Source organism: Styela clava, chromosome 1, assembly GCF_964204865.1.
Source record: "Styela clava chromosome 1, kaStyClav1.hap1.2, whole genome shotgun sequence".
Taxonomy (NCBI): Eukaryota; Metazoa; Chordata; class Ascidiacea; order Stolidobranchia; family Styelidae; genus Styela; species Styela clava.
In genome coordinates this window covers 26,827,691-26,853,164 of record NC_135250.1, presented here as the reverse complement: position 1 = coordinate 26,853,164, position 25,474 = coordinate 26,827,691, and the positions used below count along the sequence as shown (strand labels likewise).

Genomic DNA, 25,474 nt, shown 5'->3' with positions numbered 1-25,474 from the left:
TGTTTTCTCGATATGTAGAAAATATCATGTCCTCTATCAACACACATGTCCCCCTTTTCCCTTTTTGCAAAATTTCTTACGTTTCTAGCACTATTTTGCCACACTCGTCTCACTTGTCCTAGAGTGGGACGAGTGTAGGACAAGTGCGGTCGCCATGGAACGAGTGCGACAAAAGTGGTACAAGTAATTGAGACCCTTGCTCAGCTTGTTAGACGCTAAAAACTTAGTTTGTGACTCCAAGCACATTGTCTTACCCAGGATATAAGTCTGCACCAAATTAGAAAATGAAGTGACTATTTTTTTTTCTTTTCAAGTTGCTGTTAAAAATCAGCAATAGATACTTCGAAAATCACAATTTTACTTAGTCACTCACTACACTGTTGGCAATTTATTGATTGTAATTCAAAGATAACAACATGAAATTGTTTGATTTGACTTTAAATTGTCACTCACTACACTGTGGGATATTTATTATTTGTAATTCAAATTATAGATTTCTATTGTTATGATACTGTCCCAATCTTAATTATTTCTCTCTATCGAAAACAGACCCAACATTTGATATCATTATTTATGTGCATGCCATTGCGTTTCTTGCCACATTTGTAAAAGGCTTGTCTGAAGAAGTCTGACCTCGGTCAGACAAAACGTTACAGCAATACATTTGTGTTAGTGTGCAGCAAGACTCTTGATTTTACTGAGTATGAACTTATTTTTTCCACAGACAAATCTGGGCTGACTGTTCAGCGCTCGAAACCTCCTCCATCTGAGATTGATGAGGATCCTCGACCAAGAACAATACAACTGAAAGATATTTCTTATACACTGGTGAGACTTTTATTAAAATGCCTAACCAAAACAGTTACTCTGGTACTCCTGTAGATGTGTACCAGGTTAGAGTTAAACCATAATTTGATTCCGATTCTCCTCATTTTAGTTCTATTACAAGTTCGGGGACTGTTTGTGTTAGCCAAGTGAATATACTCCCTGCCCATAGGCTTCCGTGCCTTTACACAACTTGTAAATATTTAAATAAGGCAACAAAAAATCAGATACCGTCACACTGGTACACATACTTCTGAAGCGCCAACAATTTTTCATGTGGAGGCATTGAAAAAATATCAAATTGTTTTCAGATGCGAAAGTGTACATATGGATTGTTTTGATTACTTGTTGCTGTTGTTGTTGTTCAACTGATGACCCTTTGCTTTTTTATCAAATTTTCTTGAGTCGCATGGGAGCCAATCTTCACCCAAAATTTAGCTGTTTTATTTTATTTTAAGAAAACACTTTCTATGAAATATGGGATCAAGAAAAGACTTTATTGATATAATAACTTAACTGCTTCATGTGCCAATCCACGAGTCAATCGTCATTTTCTGGCGTGTCATCCACCACCATATTTCTGGCATGGGGAAACTACGACCTGCGGGTCAAATCCGGCCCGTTGAGTAATTCAATTTCGCCCGTCTGATGCTGCCACAACTAAACTAAAGCCAAATTTTGATGTTTCAGCTAAACAATAGCTTAAAGAATTTGTTGAGATTGTGATTAAATTCAGTTTTGGCACGAGGCTTATTGTTTTCCACTTTTGCTTTTGTAACACTGTAAATATTTTTCCTAAATGTAACGTTTTACGTTACACTCACATCGGCCCTTAGTCCCAATACCTTGCCCACCCCTGCTATATATACAGGGTGTTAAAAAAGTTACAAAAGTTAAGGTAAAATTTTTCGTCATGGCAACGTTCAAGAAGTAACTGTCATAAAAAAGTATCGTTATTCGTTAAATGTTTGAATGGCATTTCACCGTAATTCAGTACTGTTAAAATGTGTCAGTCGTCAAATGCATTCCATTTCGACTTCAGTTAATTTTGAGTTACTTTTTAACACCCTGTAGTTGCAGTAGCTTTTGGAATTTAAGTGGCCCCGGTAACTTTTCATAGGAAGTTTTCTTTACTTTTTAGTGAAAGTTCGTAAACAAAACATGCTTTAAGTAAATCTTGTAAAATTTAAGTTATTTTCTTCAGTATCAAACCGAACCAGACCGGTATACTGAATCTTCTGTCAGATACTGGACGGGGTCTTCAAGTTCAACGATGCGTGAAGTGAATAACAATGGCGATATGGAAGACGACCAAGATTGTAGCGACGATAGGAAGGAGAAACGCAAACTTGTTGTCCATTCTAGTATATATTCAAAGGAATATCGAATATTGGATGAACTCAATACGGTTAGTATAACGCTATGACATCCCCGCCCACCCCCGCCACCCAAAAAAACGAGACTTGCCTATGGCTATACATGATACACAATCCAACCTATAGGCCAACATGTGAAATGGCATGTACAAATACCTTTTCGCAAAAATGGACTTATTTAGGGCTAACAAATGATCTTATTACTTATCGATCTTAAGATAGGTAAGTATGTTGATAGGTATTTGTCTGTTTGTCTGTTGGACACTTTTGTATGTTACGCGATATCTCACGAAAGCGATGTTGAATCTCCTCCAAACTGTGCCTGTGCATTCATCATATCTCGGACCAGAAGCCTATTAATTTTGGATGAATTATGTCGTATAATTAGCGTTATTAATTAATTAGTTATTAAATAATACAAAGATTTCATGAAAGCTCTGTAAATGGAGTGAATAAAGTAATAAACGAAGTCAACAACATGTTTACACTATAATATTATCGTAGCGTGTGCAGTTCTTTTTTGAAATTGCACCATCGTGTCCCGTGGTATTAGTTTTAGACTTCAATAGGAGTTCTGTAGCATTGGGAATACTTGTCTGTGCGGTGCTCCCGAAGTATTCGTACCAAGATGGCGCACAGCCTGAACATAGAATGGGTACCAGGTAAGGGCTGTTCAGGTTGTGCGTCATCTTGGTACGAATACTTCCGGAGCGCCGTCTGTGCTACAGAATCCTTGATTTGCGCAATATTTACTTTACGAAACTTATCTTCACAGGATACATAATTAAACCTATAAATTATTACAATGGTTCAAATTTACGGTACACATTGCGGCCGCAGGGGATGATGGTGCTGGGTTATGACTTCGGTGGTTTCCAAACCGCGGCCCGATTTAATATGAGTAAAATAGTTTAACACTCTGTTTTGCGTTCTAGATACCGCCGATTGTCACTTCGTTATCACAGTTTAAGCACATGTATATTTGTAACAATTGAAATATACCGATATCGGCACTTGTGGGTGCTCCCCTTTTTTGGCCAGCGGATATCCTTCCGCTTCTAATTTCAGCCTCGGTCCATCAGGTTTGGAAGCCAATGTATTACTTGCCACACTACTTTCAAGAACGAATTTCGTCACTTATATTATGTAAGCTCAAATTACACAATAAAAAATTATTTAAATTTTATTCCACCATATACAGTCCATACAATGTGCAGTGAAGAAGCATTACGTCGTTCGTTATCACTGTAACATTGCTCGACAACTTGGAGCGACAGATTGTGGATCTGTTTTCGAATATTCTGAAGCCGGGAATATCGTTGAGTACTTCAAACATCGCATAATGACAAAGGGCTTGGTGAGTATACGTTTTAGATATTTTACTAACGTTTCAACTTCTCCACACCGGCGAAAATTCTTCCACATGGTGGAAATTGCTTTTTGGGGGGAGGGGGGGGGATTACTCTGTATTTGCACTAAAAAATGTTGAAAAAAGCATATATCATAAGCAAATGTTTCATTACTTTTGTAAGAAGCAAGGCAAATAGAGTTTTCATGCGCTGTGAGGGATGGGGATGTTAATAAATGTATATTGATATAATATTGAATATATATTAGTAAATCTGCGGAAACAACAAAATTCCCCAGTTAAAGAATCCTAGACCCGTTTGGAAACGCTGCCTCAGTGCTTAAAGCGTTTAAATTCACTTAATTTGCATCGATGGTTAAAAATCACGGAATTAAATTCCATGTTCAACATTTCACCTACATTGCACTAAATTTGGTGGGTAATGAGAATATTTCAGTCTATTTGAAATTGAGTGGTGCGTGCTGACGTCATTTTCTATTTGAAATTGAGTGGTGCGTGCTGACGTCATTTTCCCTCTTATTTCAGGTGAATGACGGTGGAGTAATAGGATATCATCTTATACAGATATTCTACCAATTAGCTCATGCGCTTCGCTACTACGTAAGTAATCACTACATTATTCATAGAATTATTAGTGAGGCACTTGCTTTTTTTAAATTACTTTTATCTATCACTTAGGGCTTAGGCTATTAGTTTAAAAAACTACATATGGCAAAATGAGAATATTTGGAACGGCTTTTTGTCCATTTAAGACCCACACACTGGTTTCTCAAACTAATATAGGGTGTCCATGAAGTCTTGAAATTATATTATAATAAAATTAAAATTGTAAAAGGACTTTATGGACTCGTCTCCTTGTCACAGGAATCAAAGAATCTTGCATATGGAACGTTGAACGCATCTAAAATTATTTTGTTTCGTTGTCCACCTGCAAACCCGTTGATCAAGTTAAATTATTCTGGTATTACATCCAGCACAGTCTCATTGCCAAGAGAGGTAAGCCCCATTATGTTGTTTTCTCAAATTGGACTGATTATCGTAATACGGCATTTTGGATGATCGTTTCCTTACATTGTTGTTCATGTTTTTTTTGACACGGAGTGGACCTATGGATCGTTATGTTATTACTTATCGATCTCGATCGGTATGTTGATAGGTATTTGTCTGTTTGTTTGTTTGTCTGTTAGACACTTTCGTATGTTACGCGATATCTCGCGAAAGCGAGGTTGAATCTGCTACAAATTTTGCATGTGCATTCATCATCTCGCACCAGAACCCTATCTATTTTGGATGAATTATGTCGTATAATTAGCGAGTTAAAAATTAATTGGTAATGGGACTTGCGGTGTCGCTATTGAGTCCGAGCGAAGGAATCGAAACTGCAACTTCTGTTTTGCGGGATCCCCTGACTTTCGAACTGCTGCGAACGATTGATAAGTCTGCGGTCTCCGATCGCCATACCGTTTTGTTGTCGTTGATCATCATGTCAGTATTTCTTATATATATTTTCTCATTACCTAATGGACAAATTGCTTTAAAATTTTCAGTGCCTGAAGATTGTATTTTTTGTTAGAAGACTGTTACTTTTATGTATTTCACAATGTATGTGGCCTGTGTGGGATTCGTTCTTTTTTGTGTGATGACGTCATCAACGTTAAATATTGGGCTACTTGTGGTGGTCCCGCTTTCGCAGAAGTTGGCAAACCCAATTCGGTAAATATAAATATTGATCTCGTAATCATGATTAGCATCGAACGATATGTCAGGCACACACGACTGTTCTAGAAATTAGCTGAAAGTGATCATTTGTCGTTATGCTTAGCTGCAGGTATTTGCAAGGACTTCTAGTATCAAATCCAAACTGATATCTTTACTTTACTATTATAAGGAACGGAGCCCAGAGAATCAAATATTACAAGAATTCGCAACATTAGAGTCACCGTGGGTCGCCCCTGAATATTGTACAAATGATAACTCTGAACCTCGTCAGAAGGAGCCGACAAATGGTGGAGATGTCTGGAGTTTCGCTACCACAATATGCGAAATTTTACATTTGGCTCAAAAGGGAAGATCATTCGGTAAAAGAAAGATTGCACCAGCATATGAGACGAGTGAAGAATTGGTATGTATACTAGGGAAGAAGTGATGCATGTCGATAGCATAGACCCGAAAAAAAGACAATTCGACATTTCCTGACTGTTCGCTTATAATTTTTGACCTATTTTGCCTAATTTAATAATTCAAAAAAATTTTAGTTTGTCTTCAGATAAATTCCAAGCCAAGAAATTCCCTCAAACTGAATTTTCCATATTTTACTATTAGAGGTATGATCAGAGTGAGACAAAACGTTAAATTTGATAAAAAGGTATCATTTTTCACCTGGTAGAAGGTAAGGGAAAGAATGGTTACATAAATATAACCACAAGATATCAAGTCAATCCCGGGGGAGAAGAAAACAGATAAGACGCACCACGGCTTCTCGTTCGTTTACCAGCCTATGTCGGGTATCAGTTTGCCATGGTCAGATGCGTGGTCTTGTCTATATTGGTGTGAAAGTTTAAAAAAAGGCTCTTGAATTCCTTACAATAGCCATCTTTACTCATGCTACTGCTAATGGAAAAGCACATTTAACTTTCCGGGCCGGAGTCGAAATTTTAAAATCCCCGGAGCTGGGAGTCAGAGTCAATAAATAATTACCTTACATTCTTGTACTTTTTGCTATCGAATACTTTTTAGGATAATCCTGAAGTAGGCTATGTGAACCAAGATGGCGGTCACCGGAACGCAGTATGTGTACCAGGTTAGGGTTGGGCCATAATTTCAGACACAAATACTATAGGAGACACTTGGCTAGTCTCCGAACTCGTAATAGAACGTAAAAAAGAAAAATTGAAATAAAATTATGTCCTAACCCTGACCTGTTACACACACTACGTTCCGGTGTCCGCAATCTTGGTTCACATACTTCGGGAGTATCTATTCCAGAATCTAAATCATAATATATACCATATCTTATACGGCTTGATATTTCGGATTTGGTATCTTAGCAAAATTTGTTCAAAAAACCTCACTATCTTCCTATAATTGTTACAGATGGCACAACACCAAACAGAAATCCAAGTTATACCAGACTGGCTCGATTGTTCCAGGGCAAGCGGTAAACGGTCTACAGAGCGCTTTAGTGCCATCTTGCGGCAATGCTGGAGCAAAGATCCTGAACAACGACCAAAATTCCACACGATACTACAGTCATTGTCTGAATTGATGCATCACGAAGTGGGAGGGAATAAGTTTTTCCTAACTCCAACCAGTATGTAAAGAATTTGTATTTGATATAATGGTGAGCCTGATGTCACGACGGAATCGTGTACGTCTGTACGCTTTGACGCAGCGGTTGGAACGTTTTGATAAGTATAAGGAACACGCTCGCTGTCGCACATCTGATTATTCAGCTCGGGCCCACAAGTTTGAATACCAAAAGTGATAATTATGTACGAGACGATTGCTGAGCTCTTTACCTCCGTAGGGTGGTTCGGGTACGACTTCCTCCACTATCAAGTTCATACATCTAAAACGACCGGTTGACTAAGAAGGCTAAGGTTTCGGTCGCACAGAAATGATCAATCAAAACGTAAGCTTCATCAGATCATACACCCAGGGTTATAGTCTCAGTTTCGGCACCTGTAGCTTTGGGACGATGCTCGATATCTTCCAGGCAAATATGGACTCTGGTTTCCATCCAGATTCCGCTCTTGGAATAACAAAACTGGTATTTTATCTTCGACTTCAGAAGTCTAAAATTGTCTAAGAACTTCTACAACAACAACTTATGTTTGTGTATAATCGTACCCAAAAATTTGGTGCTCCCGTAGAATGTGCACCAACATAGCGCACAACCTGAACACAGTATGTTGCCATATATGCCATCTTGGTACACATACTACGGGAGCACCAATCAATTTATTTATGTTCTCTCTAGAAAATGTTCCAAATAATCTGGGCTCTGTTTTTTAACACTCTATACCGAAAAATATCAACTAATTTATAGGTACTAAGTTGAGCAGCATATTATACCCTATTGAAATTTTTGAAATGTTATCTATTTTTTTTAGGTCGTACAATCTCTCCAGGACAAATACTACAACGATTGAAACGCTATAATCCAAGTGATTTGCATTTTGTGAAGAATTTAGGATCGGTAAAATTATTTTAACACTTCTTCCGACTCTGTTTTGTTGTGACAGACTCTCCTGAGTGTGCATAATGATCGTTATACTAAATCGTAGTTCTTGCTATTTGAAAAAAGGAGAAAACAGTTACCCAATCGATTGAAAATTATCAGTGTTTAAACACGGAAAAGTGGCTTGGAAGCTAATCCTCTATTTTTGTATTTGTTTCAAACATGTAAACCAGTTTATGAGCACCATAACACTAAATCACTCTCGAAATTAGCGTAAAATTATTGGTACTCCCGAAATATGAGAACAAAGATGGCGGACACCGGAACGTAGTATATGTACCAGGTTAGGGTTAGGCCATAATTTTATTATAATTTTCCTTATTTCAGTTCTATTACGGGTTCGGGGACTAGCGAAGTGACTTCCGTAGTATTTGTATATGAAATTATGGCCTAACCCTAACCTGGTACAAAACTATGTTCCGGTGTCCGCCATCTATGTTCACATACTTCGTGAGTACTAATTTTTTTGGTAGTAAAAAATAAGGAGAATGTTTTTAAAGTAAAGGGTTGGATGTTTAAAATGTTCGTTTCAGTTTAGTCTTTTGTGTCTTCGATTTAAAGCATAGTCATTTCGTTTGCAGGGGCATTACGGCATGGTTGAACAATACAGATACAAAAACACAGACAAATTTTTTGCAATTAAAAGTATCAAAGGAGATCTCACGCGAGAACAACTTAAAAACTTTCACAGAGAATTACAAACAATGGCAGATCTTAAACATGAAAACATTGTCAAAGTAAAAGGATTCACAACAAGTAAGCCGTATAAATTGTTCATGATAACTTGATTTCATATATTTTTTTTTGGCTAAAAATTTGAGCTGCTGATTTAGGCTGTGCTGAATTGCAGTCATTGGTTTTCATTAGTTAGTTTAAGCTGTGGATGTGGAGTCGGAGATTGGCATCTTTTTACCGGAGTTGAAGTAGTGTTATCATTCTCTCTTAAGTCGGGATTCGTCTGACTCGAAATTTCCCACGTTTGACGGGAATCAAAAAAGTCAAAAGTTTGCTCAGAAACTAAATAAACATTGAATTTCCCAAACGTTTTTATCAGTTTCGGGAGTCGGAGATGATTGTAAATGTTCTCCGAATAGTTAGTCAAGCCGATAAAATTAGTAGAAAAGTACCCTCAAGATTAATGACAAAAGTGATCGCGCGGAGATTATTTGGCTTCAACAAATAACAGCTGATGTGTCCAGTGGTGGGATTCAAATTTTTTGTCAGCCGGTTCCTTCACAAAAGTTATATATTTCAGCCGGTTCTGTTACAAACAGAACATTGACAGTAACCAGTAATGCCAACCGGTTCGCTGATCTCATAAAATTTCGTAAGACGGTTCAATAGAACCGGTGCGAACCGGCTGAATCCCACCACTGAATGTGGGTAAGTCTTGTTACGGGCAATCGCAGATGAAAGAAAGGGTCGAATTTCAGTGGTTCGCGCGAAACCGTTCTTGGAATTTCGTAATAATTATGGAACCTGGTCTTATATTTATTTCGAACGTTTGGCAATCATAACAAAAGAGTAAAATACACCGTACCTGACGACTAATTTTATATTTAGTGCTTCAAAAGTTTTTATATCAGATTCATATACAGCGCGTCATGTTGTTTTATTATGTAGTCATATATTGCGCACTTGTACTGTTGTGGAGGACGGCATGGTTTTGTTGAATAAGGAAACATTGTTGTTGTGTGTTCCACACGAAATAGAGCCCGTTATTAAATGTTTGAATCACATTACTAGTCGTTTTATCAACTTGTTATTCGTCTATATTTTATAAGTTTGAGCCAAATAACAAAAATGTCTGTAATTTGCAGGTACAAGACGCCATCAAATCGTTTTAGAATATCTCCCCGATGGTGACATTAAGGAATTTCTAGACAGGAAAAGTCAATGGAATAATAAATGTCTTCTGATTGGATTTTGCATGGACATCGCAGAGGTATTTTAGTTTCACACCTACAAGCTGTATTTTTAAAGGTATTTTTAACAGGTCGGGTTAATATGTTCTCCAGCCTTTTATAGTATGGTGAGGCTTTACAAATTGAAGAGAGTGTGGGTGGATTTTTGCCACTTTTAGCGTTTTGAGTTTCCCCAATTGTCATAATCTTTTTAAAGGTGAAAAATGATACTCGATATAATTGATAATCAGAAGCTAAACTTGACAATTTCAAAATTCAGGGTTTACGGGCATTGCACAGGAAAGGAGTACTGCATCGAGACCTTGCTCCACGCAACGTTCTTGTTGGAACACGAGAAGATGAAAGCTATATCGCAAAAATATCAGATTTCGGTTTGTCCGGACACTTCATGGAGACTAACATAGATTACTGGTCTCACTATGATCAAAGCTATTTTGATGTATTTCCAATAAAATGGTAATTGTTAATGATTTTTATTATTTGCCGAAATCAAGTAAAAAAGATGTTTTATATGTATCACGGGCAGAGGAAAGCCGATGATATGTACCACGGCCTCTCGTTTGATTACCAATCCGTGTCGGATAAAAGACTAGTTAGCCATTCATTTGTTCAAGATACATGACTTGATGGTGGAGGAACCGTAACCGACCTGTGGTTACGTGAACCACCCTGCTCTGGCGAGGAAGCTTTGGCATCACCAAGTTTCAATCCACAGAATTAAATATTTCTAATTCTGTGTACCAGGTCATGAATGTTAACGCCATCTTCCGTCTAAAAATGCAGTGGAGTTGATTCAATTACTTAATCAATTTCTACTTCTTCTAAGTTCTGACGTCTAAATGATGACGAGCAAGAATGCGCATTTTAAATTGAATAGTAAATTATTTGAATCGGTTCAAACTGGAATTTTGAATCGCCGCCATTTTTTTTCGTTTGCTCATAGGTCGAAGTGAATTCCTCATTTTTTTTATTCATGTCAAATTTTGACGCTCCAGAAGTATGTGAACCAGGTTAGAGTTAGATAATTTTATTTCAATTTCTCTCATTTGAGTTCTATGACGAGTTTGGGCACTAGTCAATTGGCTCCCCTAGTATTTGTATCTGAAACTATGGCTTAATTCTATCCTGGTACACATATACGTTCCGGTATCCGCCATTTGGTTCACATACTACGGGAGTACCCAACTTTTTTTAATGCAATGACTCGTTTCTTCCAAGTGAGTTATTGGTGAAACTTGTTGCTTACTGTATGTGAACACTCAGCGAACTGCACGGGTCAAATTAATATGCGTTTTCACTAATTTATGTGTCTGGAGGACCCATCGCAATAAAACAGTCAATACAACTGCATATCTTCCAAGTAATCGAAATTGGATTCGAAAAAAAATGTCAAGATTCAATTCTGAAATAATCAAATATGCCCATCCATAATGAGTCATTTCATTAAAAGAAGATTCGATTCTGTGATAAATGCGGACTCGAGTCCAACTAGGGTCAAGTTAATGACTCGACCCAGAACTAATACTAAATCTTTCATCCATAGGTATGCACCAGAATGCCTGGACCCAAAGAAACCACGGATACCTAAACTAGAAAACTACACATACAACGCCGACATTTGGAGCTACGGTCTTACCATATGGCGACTTTGGTGTCCCAAGGCGCGAATGATTTGTCCTGATGAACTACTAACTACGTGGGTGGAGGAATTGAAGAGCGGCAAGAAAATGTGTAAAATGTCACCACGACCCCCCAGAGAGGTAAGTTCCACCTAGTGGTAGAATTCAGAATTTCAACAACGGTTTCTATTTTTACCGAATTCACTAATAACGGGTTTTCTCATATCAGAAAAAGTATGTTATCACGTAAGCTGCATTAACCTGAAACGCGTTACATAAATTTAATACATAACTTTTGGAAGCCAAGTATAACGATTACCGTCAACTGCGGCGCACTCCTTTTTGCTGCGGTCGTCTATGTCTAAAACCGAATGCAAGAACAACATTTTTAATACGGGTTCGCGCGAATCCGCCGAATACCACTACTGGTCCCACCCTAGCAGATTGGTAAAGAAAACTCTTTCTAGGGGGTTTACATAACCGCTGGTCAGTTACGACTTCCGCCACCATCAAGTCCATGCTTTCAAAAACAAATTATCTCATACCCGACCTGGGCTTGTAACCGGCGAGGGGCCGTACTTCGTCATATTATTACACCGTCTTAACAGGCTTTTTCTCCCCCGGGATTAATATGTAAATCCTATTCTATCCGTTATAGTTACAGTAAATTGAACTCGAAGTGGGCCAATGGAGCGTTTGCTGTATTATTGTTCTGAAAATCGCTTTTCTCCGTCATTTTTGAACCAATAATTTTGGATTTATTTAAACATAAAAGCCGTCAGGACCAGTGATCGGATGCTCGCGAACCCATACCTGGAGTGTCCTGATAATTAGCGAACCCGTTCTTGATTTATACTTTAGACGACCACAGTAACGTTAAGCACAGCTGGCGTCTTATTTTTGGCGTTTAAAAAGTTATGTATTAGATTTATGTGAAACGTGTTATTTTATGAATACGTAGTGACATACATACATTTTCAAAAATGAGGGATATCATTTTTATCAATTTTCTTTTGAGTCCCTAAGGCCTGATATTTTTCCCAAATTTTTCTGTTTTACTTCATATGGTATTCAGCACAATCATTTTAATTCCGTATTCATTTATTTGAGTACCTAGTACTTGTTTTTAAATCCAATCTGAACATATCAATTCATTCTATTAGATAGAAGAACTGATGTACAAATGCTGGGAGCTCAAGCCAGAAGATCGAATCAATTTGGATGATATTGTCGAGCGACTGAAACATTTGAAGCAACTTTACGGTTCCCCAACTAGTCTCAACCTACGTTGAGACGCTTCCACAAGGCGCAATGTTGACTCATCTATCCTCTGTGCCTTTGCCCCCATCTAGCGGTCTTGTACTTGCCTCAGTGAAATCTTTAGGCGAGCTGACAAAAGAGACGGTTTGCAATATATACACTGTCTATAAGTTTTTAATTCCCGTCCACATTTTGTTGTAGGCTCAATTAAATACATAGTACAGGCCCCAGGAAGCCGTTAAAGTTTCGTTCAGAATACAGGTAGATATAACGTTTATTCCGGACCGACCGGAAATCCGAATCCGGTTTCAAAAAATCAACACCTATTACACAACATATGGCGTTTCTGATTGAAATATCGACTTTTGACTTTTAAGAAGTATAAAATGCCCCTTTGGAGCTCGATTCCTATTTTGACGGATACGTATCTATAAATATCCCCGCACAATTCCGTTCCAATACGGGCAAATACGAAAAACTCTACTCATTTACGAATCGGCAAATCCTACTAAAATTGACCGCGTTAATGCCTTTTGATTTAAAGCCCGAGTTAGAATAGATTCCAATTTTATCGTCCAATGATGCTTTACACAGCTAAGGGCAAGAAACCTTTGCGTAAAACTAACAATATAATCCATGAAATACTCAGATTATTTCTTTTAGCAGAGACTTTTGTTGATATTAACTTTCTATTAGTATTAGTGGAAATCTGTCTTCGTATATTTTTACTATTTTGTTTATTATTTTTGACCTCATTATGATGGTATAAAAAAAACAATTCTCATGTGCTAATGAGGAATGACACAAGCATGTTGAATGCAGCCTGTCTCAAAAATATCGCATCTCGCTTGTACGAATCTCAATACAAATGTATACTTTAACATTTACCCAGAGTTGATCATAATAACCCAAGACAATGATACATGTCATCTTCAAAACATATCTGTATGCATAAGTACGTAGCTTGGTATATTTTGGACACAACATATGTGTAAAAATTTCGAATATCAGTTGTATTCAAAACAATATCCAATTTCGTTTCTATTATTTGTTCGAGTTGATTTGAAGTCAGTACATACCGTTTTTCCCGAAAATCGAAAATAAGACCTAGCCTGAATTTTAAAAATGATTTCAATAGAAGCCGCTCCTTAAAATAAGACCTAGTCGACAGCGAATTTATTTTTATCTAGTCGGTAGTAAGAAGGCTTTCCTACTACCTACATAGATTAATAATCTGTGGTCAGCAGTTCTTTTAAATAAAAACGTGTTATTTATAACTATATATAAGTAAATAGATATCGGTTTTCATATTTTGTATATTCAAAAACCTCGTAATTCTTTAATTTGTAATTTTGTTTTTGATAAATGAAAATAAAAAGAGCACTCCTGTAGTATGTGAACCAAGATGGCGTACACCGGAACCTAGTAAGTGTACCAGGTTAAACCATAATTTTATTCCAATTTTCCTTATTTTAGTTCTATTGCGAGTTTGGGTACTAGCCAAGTGACTTCTGTAGGATTTGTACCTAAAATTATGGCCTAACCCTAACCTGGTACACATAATACGTTCCGTGTCCGCCATCTTGGTTCACAAACTACGAGAGTGCTCTTTTATTTTCATTTATCAAAAACAAAATTACAAAGTAGAGAATTACGAGGTGTTCAAATGTACTAAATATGAAAACCGATATCCATAAAAGACATCCCGTAAATGCCTAAAATAAGACCTAGTGTTATTTTTCGAAACAAATTGTCTTATTTTCGGGTAACATTTAAAAAGGTATGACTCCTTCTTTCCCCCTATCCTTGCTTTTGTACATTTGTAAAACTTTTATTCCTGCTTTTGTTATTATCACATGACGATCAATAACCGTGAAATATATTGAATATGTGTGGGATGTCGCCTATTAATATTCATAGCATTTAAGGAACTACAGGATCAAATAATTAAACACTAGCTGAGGGTCTTTTGAAGATGAAAGAAATAACGAAAACTAACAGTGAGCAGTGAGAAGGAAATAACAATTTTCAAAATAGGCAAGGGGAGGAATATATCGCAAAGGAACTCTATGATTAAATAACGTAACACTAGCTAAGAGTCCTTTGAAGATTGATCATATAAAGTTTTTATGCACAGTGAGAGAGGAATAAATATATTTAAAATAGTAAAAGGGCCCTTCGAAGATTGAACGAATTCCGGAAACAGCGTTTTCATTTATAGTGAAGGAGAAATAAAGATAAATAAAATAAAAGAAGGAAAGAATGTATCAAAATTGTTGCGAAACCACAGACATAGAGTTATCATATCGATAAGGCCTTATGAATTGAAACCAATGCCATTGTGTGTACTTTGACTGTAAGTTGATTTCCCTTTTCACACATTTACTGCCAAGTAATATGAATTGCATAAAGATGGGTTAATAAGATTGCATAAAATTATAGACGAGTTCTGGGGGTGTGATATGGGCTTATGTGCTTTCTGGGTCTTTATTCAATCTTCTGTAAATCTACGACAAGGAAGACATTTTTGCTTATTGATATCCACCTCTAACTGGTGTCAAATATATAGCAAAGCACTAATCCTGGATTAGTCGTCAATATTAACTGCGTTAGAATGTGTGTTTGACATGTAGCAAACAGCACAGGCTGGATATTGGATGTTCGATAAAATAACAAGCAATACCACGTTTCCCAATCGGGGGGAAATTTTGTCTTCCCCAGTAAAGAATTTTGCTTTGTATTTGCTGTAAAATTACCAATGTCCTTTAGTTCTTCAAAACACTGCCAAATGAAGCGTCTAAAATTTTGCAATGGTATAGGGGTATAAAATGAATTTTCCATAGGTCCAGGCTAGTCGGGGAAACGTCTATATGCATAATAACTGTTAGAAATAGGACTGGTTTTCTTTATGCTAAAAACGTACATAAATTCATTCGCACTCCTCCATTTTGTAAACTGTATTTTCAACCTCGTCGTTGTAAGTATGTCAGAAGGTATTGGTTGTGAAGTTTGAAGGGGTTGTGCAAGCCAAGAAATCTGTAATAGTTGTGTATTTTCAACACACAGTTAATCGATTTTGCATAGCTCAATAGTGATGAAGTAAACAATTAATTAAGATTTTACGTGTGTTATGTAAACGTTTGGGCAGAAAATACATTAAAGCGCAAATAAGATAAGTTTATTGCGTTTAATGATAGGTAAAATTCAGTTTGTATTTACAGAGTATCGCATAATGACCGGAAAAGGGAGAATGTATGATGATCTCAAGTATGGCTTTATACATACGGTAGTGAATGGCAAAGTTGTACTCCGATGCGTTTTATGCCTTTACAAATTTTAGCAATTACGCTATGAGACCAACTCGCTTACAGCGCCATCATTAAACAAAGTAACCTGCCCATCACAAAAGCATTTGACTTTTTTCAAAGCAAAAAGGAGGGGGGGGGGGGGGCGCGAAGTTTGTAAGATTTTTCAAAGGGGGACGCGGCTCAAAAAGTTTAAGAACCACTGCACTAAACTGATGCATGAATTATGATATGCTCGATTAAAGGGCTGCAGATTCGGGAATAGAACGAGTTCAGACGTTAACTGCAAGTTAATTCTCGATTTCAATTCCTGCTTCCGACTCCTGCTGCGGAAAAATGACTCTTGCTCCATAGGTCAGTACCCAGAGATTTCGTAGTTTTTTCTGATAACTCAAAAATTTGAAAGTCTGGACGGGTTTCAGGTAAAAATGTCGACTTCGACTTTTGGGAGTGTGAATTCCAAAAAGTTGAAACTTTGACTTTTTTTAAAATATTATGCCAAACTTATGCGACGTATTTTTTGAACGGAAATCTTTGATCTGACACTACGTACATTGATATCGTGTATTCTCATGACTGCGAATCCATTTCATACGCACTATTGTCTCAAACAAAACTAACCAACACAGAAGAAACTGGTATCATAATATTAAAGTCAATTGTTAGCGTGTCGATCAATTATTTTGACTTTTACAATTACTTCCTTGACGTATATCGAATTCTTCCATCAAAATGTAATGAGGCATGAATGTAATGCATTTTAATGAGTTTTCTATGCTACAATATTGTAATTTTCTATTTTTTATATGAAAAGATTGTTTTGATATATATAATTAAGGATTTGGATTAATGAAATCAATATATCGTAAAAATTTTTGATAGTCATTTTTTGGCGCTCCATAAGTGTGTGTCCCAATATGAAGGTAACTAATTTTTTTTCGCTTATTTTACATCAAGTTGTGTGAAGGGACTGAAACCTATGGGCAGGGGGTATATTCACTTTGCTTACACAGACAGTCCCCGAACTCGTAATAGAACTAAAATAAGGAAAATCGGAATAAACTTATGGCCTAACCCTAATCTGGTACATACACTACGGGAGTATCATTTTGATGGTGCGATGGTGTAAAATGGCTCCTATTGCTTCAGAAAGGATATCCGAAAAATTATTGTTTTTTTGCAAGTCAGATTATGTCGAACCCGAAAAATATCGGTCCTGATTGTTAGCGGATGATTGTCCCGTGAACTGTCATTACATTTTGAAGACAGTATTCGATATACGTCAAGGAAGTGCTTGTTAAAGTCAAAATAATTGATCGGCACGCTTACAATTGTCTTTAGTATTATGATACCATTTTCTTCTGTGTTGGCTAGTTTGGTTTTGGCCAATAGTACGTATGAAATGGATTCGCAGCCATGAGAAAACACGATATCAATGTACGTAGTGTCAGATCAAATATTCCCGTTAAGCCACTCAAGTGTAATATTTTCAAGGGAGTCGATGTTTCAAACTGGTGCCTTGATCGACATGAGGGGAAGAAAGCATTCGAACAAAATGGGCAAAAATTTATTTATAAAAGTATTCCAGCAGATTGGTCAACGACTAATCAGTCTCAAGCAAAGTTGTAACTTTTTTTAAAGTAAAGAATCAATATTCCAAGACGGAAGTTTATTTTCAACATTTTAACAAGGTTAGTCACAAGGGACAACGCTGACGTAATCCGCGTCAAATATGTCAATTAAAAATATGTCAAACTTGGCATCGTGTGCTTGTTGTTAATTAAATATGGAGAGGGGATTCCAAATAACAATTGGGATCATATATTTATCCCTATTCTTAACTTTGCCCCGTGCATTGTAAGACGTAGTATCGTCTATCAGACCTGCTAATTCAACCTTTGCGTGCCCAAGTAATCAGCGTTCGATTGTCAAATCCCTATGGGCCATTCCAAGCAAAAGTTGAATTCCATCAATTTTTCAAAAAGTGTAGTGAAAGTAATTTTTTTTATTCCTGATATCAAAAAACATTGAAATTTTATTGGACTGCATTCATTTCATCGAACAATTTAATATTTCACCCAGGTTTTCGATGGTTTATAAAAAATGGCCTGAAATGTAGAAATTTTGGTATAATTGACATATTTTGTGATGATTCTTGACACAAAGTGTTTGATTGTGTGGTACAGTTATTTCATATGAAATTGACGCACTGGATTTAAGTTAATAAAGTTTAAATGTTTGCAGTGCTGTAGGACATTTCTTCACCCATTTAACGATTTATTACCAGAATTTTAAGAGATATAGAGGCCGCTATTTCGAAGTGGAAAAATGTCCTGTAGTGTCACGTCCTGTAGTGTCACATACAATATGCACATTATTGGCATGGATTTACAGTGTTACATTAGGTGAATTGAGCAACACATAGAGGGGTAGTTCAGCTACTGCACCAGAAAATATTATGGGCTCCTACTGTACCATCGCAAAAATTTACAGCACAACACAACGTACTGTTAGTGCATGGTGGATTTGCCGTCCTGTAGTGTCACGCTATATTTTACTATATTTTTTTATCTATTAAGTAAGTCTTGGGTGTAACTTTTGTGCAATATTTTACATATTCAATAAAGCAACTGATTGGACAATGAAACAAAACATGTAGCTGAAAATGTGAAAATATATTGCATCCAACAACTTGCAAAATTTCTGGAATTGTCCTGTAGTGTCACTTGGAATAGCCCCTATGTATTCAACTTTCAAAAATAGCATTGAATGACTAATTAAAGATGACGCTACCAATTGTACTCCAAAAATGCTACAGACAAGCGTTGGGGGATCCCAAAGAACTTAATGAACAAAAAATTCTAAATATGAAGTGATTTCTATGAGCCAAGTTACATGAACCCTAATGTGGATTAGGTGTGAGTTGGGAAATGTGAGTTTTTCACACATTTAAGACCCGCATTTAATTTTCGACTCAAATCTATCAAAAATAAAATGATTTGTAGAAAATAAATAAACAAATTAAACTCTATCTTGGAAGCTCCGAGTCGCATTGAGTATTTACACTACGAGGCCCAGGATATCGCCTCCTTCCACTCCCTGAACTTGCCTACATTAACTTGAAGGCGTCTTTCAATATTTATTCATTTATCCCACATACTACAGAATCGAACTTTCTCGAGTAGAAAGAAGTTTGTGAAACAATAGAACATATTGAACAACTTCCTGCTATGCTTACGTCGCATGCATGAGATCAAAGCCGCCAATATAAACTAGTAATGTAAGCATATGTTTGGAATGCCAGGTCAGATCAAGTAAAATTTTTATTATGATGGAGATTGAACGGTGCATTTGCTATATGTTTACCTATGTCATAGCAGGCTAGTAGAATTGTTGTATGGAAAGAGTGTAGGCAATGACGTATCTACGTAAAATAGCGCACCATTGATAGTTGGCTGGCAATTTTTACGACTATTGTTGTATTGAAATACGTGTACGTTGAATACTTTCTGGTAAAATTACGAATTTTAAATTAATCCTGACCTGACCAATTACCAAACCTGACCTGACGTCACTACGACTACATCTTCATATGATCTGTACAGTATTCAGTAGGTACGAACAAACATTGCATAAAGGTTGTCAGAGCAGGCTGGTGGAATTTTTGTATAGCTATGGAGATTAGTATAACCCAGGGCTACTCAACTATTTTACCGAGGATCCGGATACAAAACTTCAAAAATATTTGGTTCCGTTCATTGCAGAAATTATATTTGGGCATGCGTAAACGCGCACTTCCTCGGCCGACTGATGATTATTAGTTGATCAAGATTTTCATTATAGCGTTATAGTTCTTTTCATATATATTTAAAACTATTAAAAGTGATTTTATAAAAGGAAACTTCAAAAATGGGGCTAATGTTCCAAAATAAAGAATTAGGCGCGGTCCGAATCAAATACCCGAAAGGTCCGGATTCGGACCGCCAGTTGAGTAGCCAATGTAGGCTCGCGGAGTCAATCGTGGCGAGCAAAATACTAATGACGTTATCGCTCTGAAAATTAACTATGGATATTGTGAAGCAACTGAGCCAGCCGTAACTAATTTTGTGAAATCGCGTTTAGCCCACATGTGGAAATTGCATCCGCCCACACTGGCATGTTGCACTGAAGACGTTACATGCCTGTGGGTCTACTTACGGTTATTTGACCGGTGACGTAATTATGTAACGAATTACTCAAATCTATAAACAAAGGTTATGTTATTTTGCTCACTGACAACATAACTCCCACGTATCCGCTTTAAGTAACAATTTATTTAGATTATATTGATGGAAGCAATCACGAATTTGCACTCCCCACTAACCGTACAGTGACATTTTGAAACCAGATTTTCGCGCCAAATTTTTTGAGGTGTATTGTATTAAAATTGAATCGCTTATGTTTATAGCTTGCTGAAATCATATCAGTCAACTTTATTACCAGTTAGTGAAGCGAGCGCACTAACTACCCATCCTTCTCTCTTGCGTTTACGCTTCTATGCGTACTATAGTGCAATGGTATTGAATAGGACGATCATATCACATGATTCAAGAGTCTTGCGCACACTGACGAGAATGTATATCTGTGACGTCCCACTCCTCAAGCCATACTCCATACAAGCATAGTCCAACTATCACCGAAGTCAGCTTTATCGACATTACCTGAATTTATATCAAGATTTTGTTCACTTGGAACTAATGTTATGTGCAAAGTACTACTGGATTCAAAACGGAATATAATCTTTCTTGTAAGGCATTTGACTTTTCTTGTTTAACACGCAAGGTTACGGTAATTCTTGCTAGCTTTATATACTATACTGTAATCATTGATCATACCTATACACTTGAACCTCGCTGAGTAACAATTTATTATTCATTAAACTTCCAGACGAATTAGATAAATTGATTTGATTTAAAGAGAGAAAATTTTAGTACTTTAGGGAATAGGAAAGAAAAATATTCTGTTATTAACTCTACTGCTTTAGGAGAAAATGTATGTCTATGGTGAAGATTGAAAACCGGACTCGAACATATGAGCGGAGTTCACGGTTAGATTGTGTTTAACTTACTTTCGAGAATAAAAAAATTCTCAAATCTGGCCATTTTTTGGTTACGTCATGTTAATTTCACGTCGCTTTTATGGGAACTTTCCGAATTGTTTCGTGCAGTTTCAGCGATTTCCAAGACATTTTAGACACAGTAGAACTCGTGGTCGCGCCTATATTTTCATAAACCAATTCACGCATGACGTATAGAATAATCGCAAACATTTTATATCTTCTAAAATAGGCGTTTTGATATTGATATTCTGTAGAACTTTAATCCAATTACTTCTAAAACACAGTTAAATTTGCAATATTTCTATCAGTGTACACAAAGGTACTAAAAAGCGCATCTATGTAAATTCCATGTAACACCGCAACCTTTGTTTGTGGTTGCCAGTAAGGTTTAGATAAAGATATGATATAGTGCTATAAGAGGTTTGATTCAACAAAAAGAACGGAAACAAATCTTATGTTTCATTGCTACTCATATCGTATAGTTATAAAATATACAAACACTGGTAGATTATAACCCCGCAGTGGAACTAAATTACCTTAAGTCACATTTCAAGGGTTTAAGAAAATCGCATTCTTGTAATTTCAGATCAGTACAGTCAAACCAAAAATGGACATAGAGGCACTACATAAAATCAGAACTGAAACAGACACAACTTTGAAATCCAGACCGAAAGATGTTCTCTGATACATAATGACAGAAGATCAACAGAGGCTTTCTAAAAAATGTGATACGAGTTAGTGTTTGGTTTAACTGCGGAAATACTGACTTAAATCAAAACAAGCTTGAGTCATATAGGCCTTTACTAATCAGGAGTTATTTTAGGCATGAATCATTTGAAAGGCTAGCAGAGTAGCAGAGTTCAGGTGGAGCAGAGACAACATAATTTGAGAAGAGAGATGTGTATATCGCTTTACCAGAATTTGAGTTAAGGGTTAAGAATGATTACAAAATCTAAATTTCTAGCGCAATTTGTCTTCCTAACCCTGACTGGATATTTACTGATTTTCCTATTTTTAGCGTGACAGGAGTGTTTTTTTGGGCGGGAGCTTTGTACAAAAGATCCACAGTGTGAGATAAAATTTGGAGATATTTGTAAAACTGTTGGAAGAAATGGTGGCCTTTCAAATTGCATTAGTGTTGATGTATTTTGCAATAAAAAACACGGTCATTATACAAGTGGGTCCCAAGGACATGGTCCCCCACCCAATAGAGTTTGTTGTAAGTACGTGTAAGGGCTATTTGTTCTCTTTCTCGTATCCCACTCAAAATGACGCGATTGGGGGATAAATAATTAACAGAGGTAAAGGAATAATTCGATTCTTCACAATATGCTGGACTAAGCCTTAATTAATCGAGAACAACTTGGCAAGATTTTTATTGCACAAAAAATGCGATCGAATCCCAGGTATATCTGATACGCTAATTTTGCAAAACAGGATAAATACTTCATACTTCATCATTAGTAGCATCGAGAGTGATAATTCCGGATTGCATTTTCACGAATACTTCTAGTAAAATTAAAAGACAAAAGGAACGAGAAATGAGATTATGACAAAAAAAAGTTGTTAGCGTCTACTGATTCGCTAAGTAATATTTATAGCTTTATTCTAGCAACAGAGATGTCAATAAATACCGATTAACGAGACTTGAATCAAATCAATCCAAAACTATTTAGGACAAAGCAAGAAGGACGTGAATTCCACAGATCGGAAGATAAATGTACATGGTTTATCCGTTGATCACCCGTAACTTTACTCAGAGATGAGTGTTCTTTACTTCTGAGTGAGTGAGTGCAGCTTTGCTCCCAGATTAGTCTTCTTTACTTCCGAGTGAGTGAGTGGAGCTTGACTGAGATAAAAGTCTTCTTTACTTCTAGTTGAAAGCGCGTGACTATTTTAAAATAATAGCATGCTTGTAGTAACAAGGGAGCTATGCTCAAATGTATGAACACATTTAAAATAAATAAAAGTAATAGCCTTCTGAAGAAAAATTTTATTTTTAACAACTGAAAATTTTAGAACAATTGGTCTAGAAATCAAAGAGGAGAGCGACGTTTTAAAAACGTGTCAAAGAACAAGAACAACAAGAAGAAGAAGAGTGCCAGCATAAAATGCAAAACGATCGTTATGTCCACTGATGTGTCAAATAATAAGGAGTCGATGATTCTGCCAGTCAGTAGTAATTCTACTTTATAGCAACAAACCCAAACTCCTTGATTTCATATTAGTACCGTGATAACAATTTCACGCAACATTGGCAAATCTATAAATGCTGCGACGTTCATGATTAAAATTAATGTTTGGTATTTTTGTCTCTAGTATTAATCCCCGCACTCGAAAAATCATTCAAAAGTTAATTAACTTCGAGTAATGTTTAATTGTTTTCGGTATCGCCCGTCACGCGGAATTAAAAACATGGCATTCAGCATTGATCTATTGATTAGAAGATGTAAAAAAATAACAAAAAAATTACTTGTATTTTACATTAATAATAAAAGTCAGATTGCCTCAACTAACATAAGCTAGTACTGTCCACACGCCGATCATAACTTATCCAACTCTGAGCAAAGAGTTCATAGTTAATTATATATGTCAGAGGAAGTCCGATATTGGTCGGACGGAATGCTACAGAAGTATATTTGTGTCAGTGTGCAGCAAGACTCCTAATTAATCAACTAGGTCCGCAAAAATGTTCACCAGCGTATGGAAATAAATCCTAAAGACCACCAATGCTTTACTATAAGATTGATGTAATGCGTCTACTTGGGTTGTGAGAGGGAGAAAGGGTATCCGTTGTCAAATCGATCTTTATTTGCTGTGCGAGAAGCATAAAAGGCGAACTCAATGATAAAAGACCGCTGTTTTATATGTTGCGCTCTGTCGGTATATTGACATAAACTGTACGCACAGAACGCGTTAGGTTTAATGTATGCTTAGTAATATTTTAAATGCGTTGTTTCTAACAATGATATTGTGATAGACAAGGTTCGAAATATTTCGGAATAGATAGAGTCCTATGTTACTAGTAATTTTCTCGTTTCACCAGAGAAACGTTGATAAAAACAATGTGGAAGTTACTTATAATACAGCATTTCATTGCTTTAGATATCGATGGTGAATATTTTGAATCAAATATTTCTAGCACTTCAAGAAAATCTCAATTTTATGCTTTCCACAACGCCGTGTCTAACTCTGTCTAAAAATTATAACATTTAAATTGAATTATACAATTCAGCCGCTCATGAAGACGTTTATTGCAAGCAAGTAGACAAGTTGGAATTAGGATGGCTAAAAGGAATGGCATATTATTAAAATATTTAAACACATAATGATAGAGATATTGATAATTCCCCGAATTACAAACGCGCAGTTTACCTTCTTAAAATATTGATATTTATTCGCTTGCTAATGGAATTTTTTTTATCCATACCGATAGGTGAGCTATGGGGGGATTAAAAAATTTGAATAGTGAAATAGAAAACGGTTTCTTAATCAACCCGTGTAACTGGATTTATATATTATAAAAGATTATAATTATTTTTATTCTATCGCTGTACAATCGAAGTAAACTATAAAAGCATTTATAGTTTCGAAATTAGAATAAAAATGTGTGTAATTGGGTCAACTTAAAAAGCCTGTAGCCAGCTGCATAGGGCCCCCTCGATGTTTTAGTTAGTTATATAAAAGACTATAGGCCATATTTTTGCAAGTACTATTTAGCCAGAGTTTCATTTGGATATTTCTCGCACATTTCATCATAATTAAATGTCTGTTTCCTGGACATGATCGGGAGAAAATTTGATTAGTTGGGCCCGCAGATTATGATCAATGTTTTATAGTAAGGGTTCGTTTTTATATGACGACCAAAAGACAAATGGTTTCTACTATGTTTATTTTGATTAGTGTACTTTGAAAGGAGCCGGCTACGTTCTTTTTGGAGGCATTGACTCCTGTGTTAGATTATTATCGCTTTCGACCTCGAAGCTATTCTTAGAAATCGGAAAAGTCGGTTATAGTTAAGGTTTTTGCTCCCGAGAAATCGTGAAGCTATTCAGAGAAATTGTCTGGTTGAATATTTTGGTGAAGAAGTATATTGTGTTGCCGGGTATTGAAATAGTGTTTCGAAGTTATGCAAGTTCCAGAAATAAACATTCCTATACAAATAAAAATTGCATTTTGTTTCCATACGAATAGATCTGTTTCTCGAATTGCGGCCACGTAATTATTTGTAATATATTATACCATAACGATGTTTCCAAGATTGGCGATTTGACATGCATGTACTTTTGCAGAGACGCCGGGTGAAATATCCATTACGGCCCAAAAGCGGGGATGTTTTAGTCGGCGAAATCGAATTTCATTTGCCGGACTTGTCATATGGCTCATATTTTCATCATTTCAAATGAAAAAAATGAGTATACCATGGTTAATATTATAATTTTATTCTTTACAGTAAT

At 36.4% G+C, this 25,474-nt stretch overlaps 1 protein-coding gene across 1 annotated transcript in view; it reads left to right on the top strand.

Annotated features, from left to right (window-relative positions):
• The window catches only part of LOC120335186 (tyrosine-protein kinase JAK2-like), a 28,919-nt gene extending 16,273 nt beyond the window's left edge, over window positions 1–12,646 (top strand). The window contains exons 12-24 of the mRNA XM_039402671.2: window positions 725–828; window positions 2,030–2,233; window positions 3,403–3,558; window positions 4,096–4,170; window positions 4,435–4,566; window positions 5,459–5,692; window positions 6,664–6,880; window positions 7,683–7,768; window positions 8,392–8,566; window positions 9,631–9,755; window positions 9,995–10,191; window positions 11,279–11,495; window positions 12,518–12,646. Coding sequence (XP_039258605.2) covers window positions 725–828; window positions 2,030–2,233; window positions 3,403–3,558; window positions 4,096–4,170; window positions 4,435–4,566; window positions 5,459–5,692; window positions 6,664–6,880; window positions 7,683–7,768; window positions 8,392–8,566; window positions 9,631–9,755; window positions 9,995–10,191; window positions 11,279–11,495; window positions 12,518–12,646 — 2,051 coding nt within the window. The remainder of the gene's footprint in view (window positions 1–724; window positions 829–2,029; window positions 2,234–3,402; window positions 3,559–4,095; window positions 4,171–4,434; window positions 4,567–5,458; window positions 5,693–6,663; window positions 6,881–7,682; window positions 7,769–8,391; window positions 8,567–9,630; window positions 9,756–9,994; window positions 10,192–11,278; window positions 11,496–12,517) is intronic.
• Window positions 12,647–25,474: the final 12,828 nt, after the last annotated feature.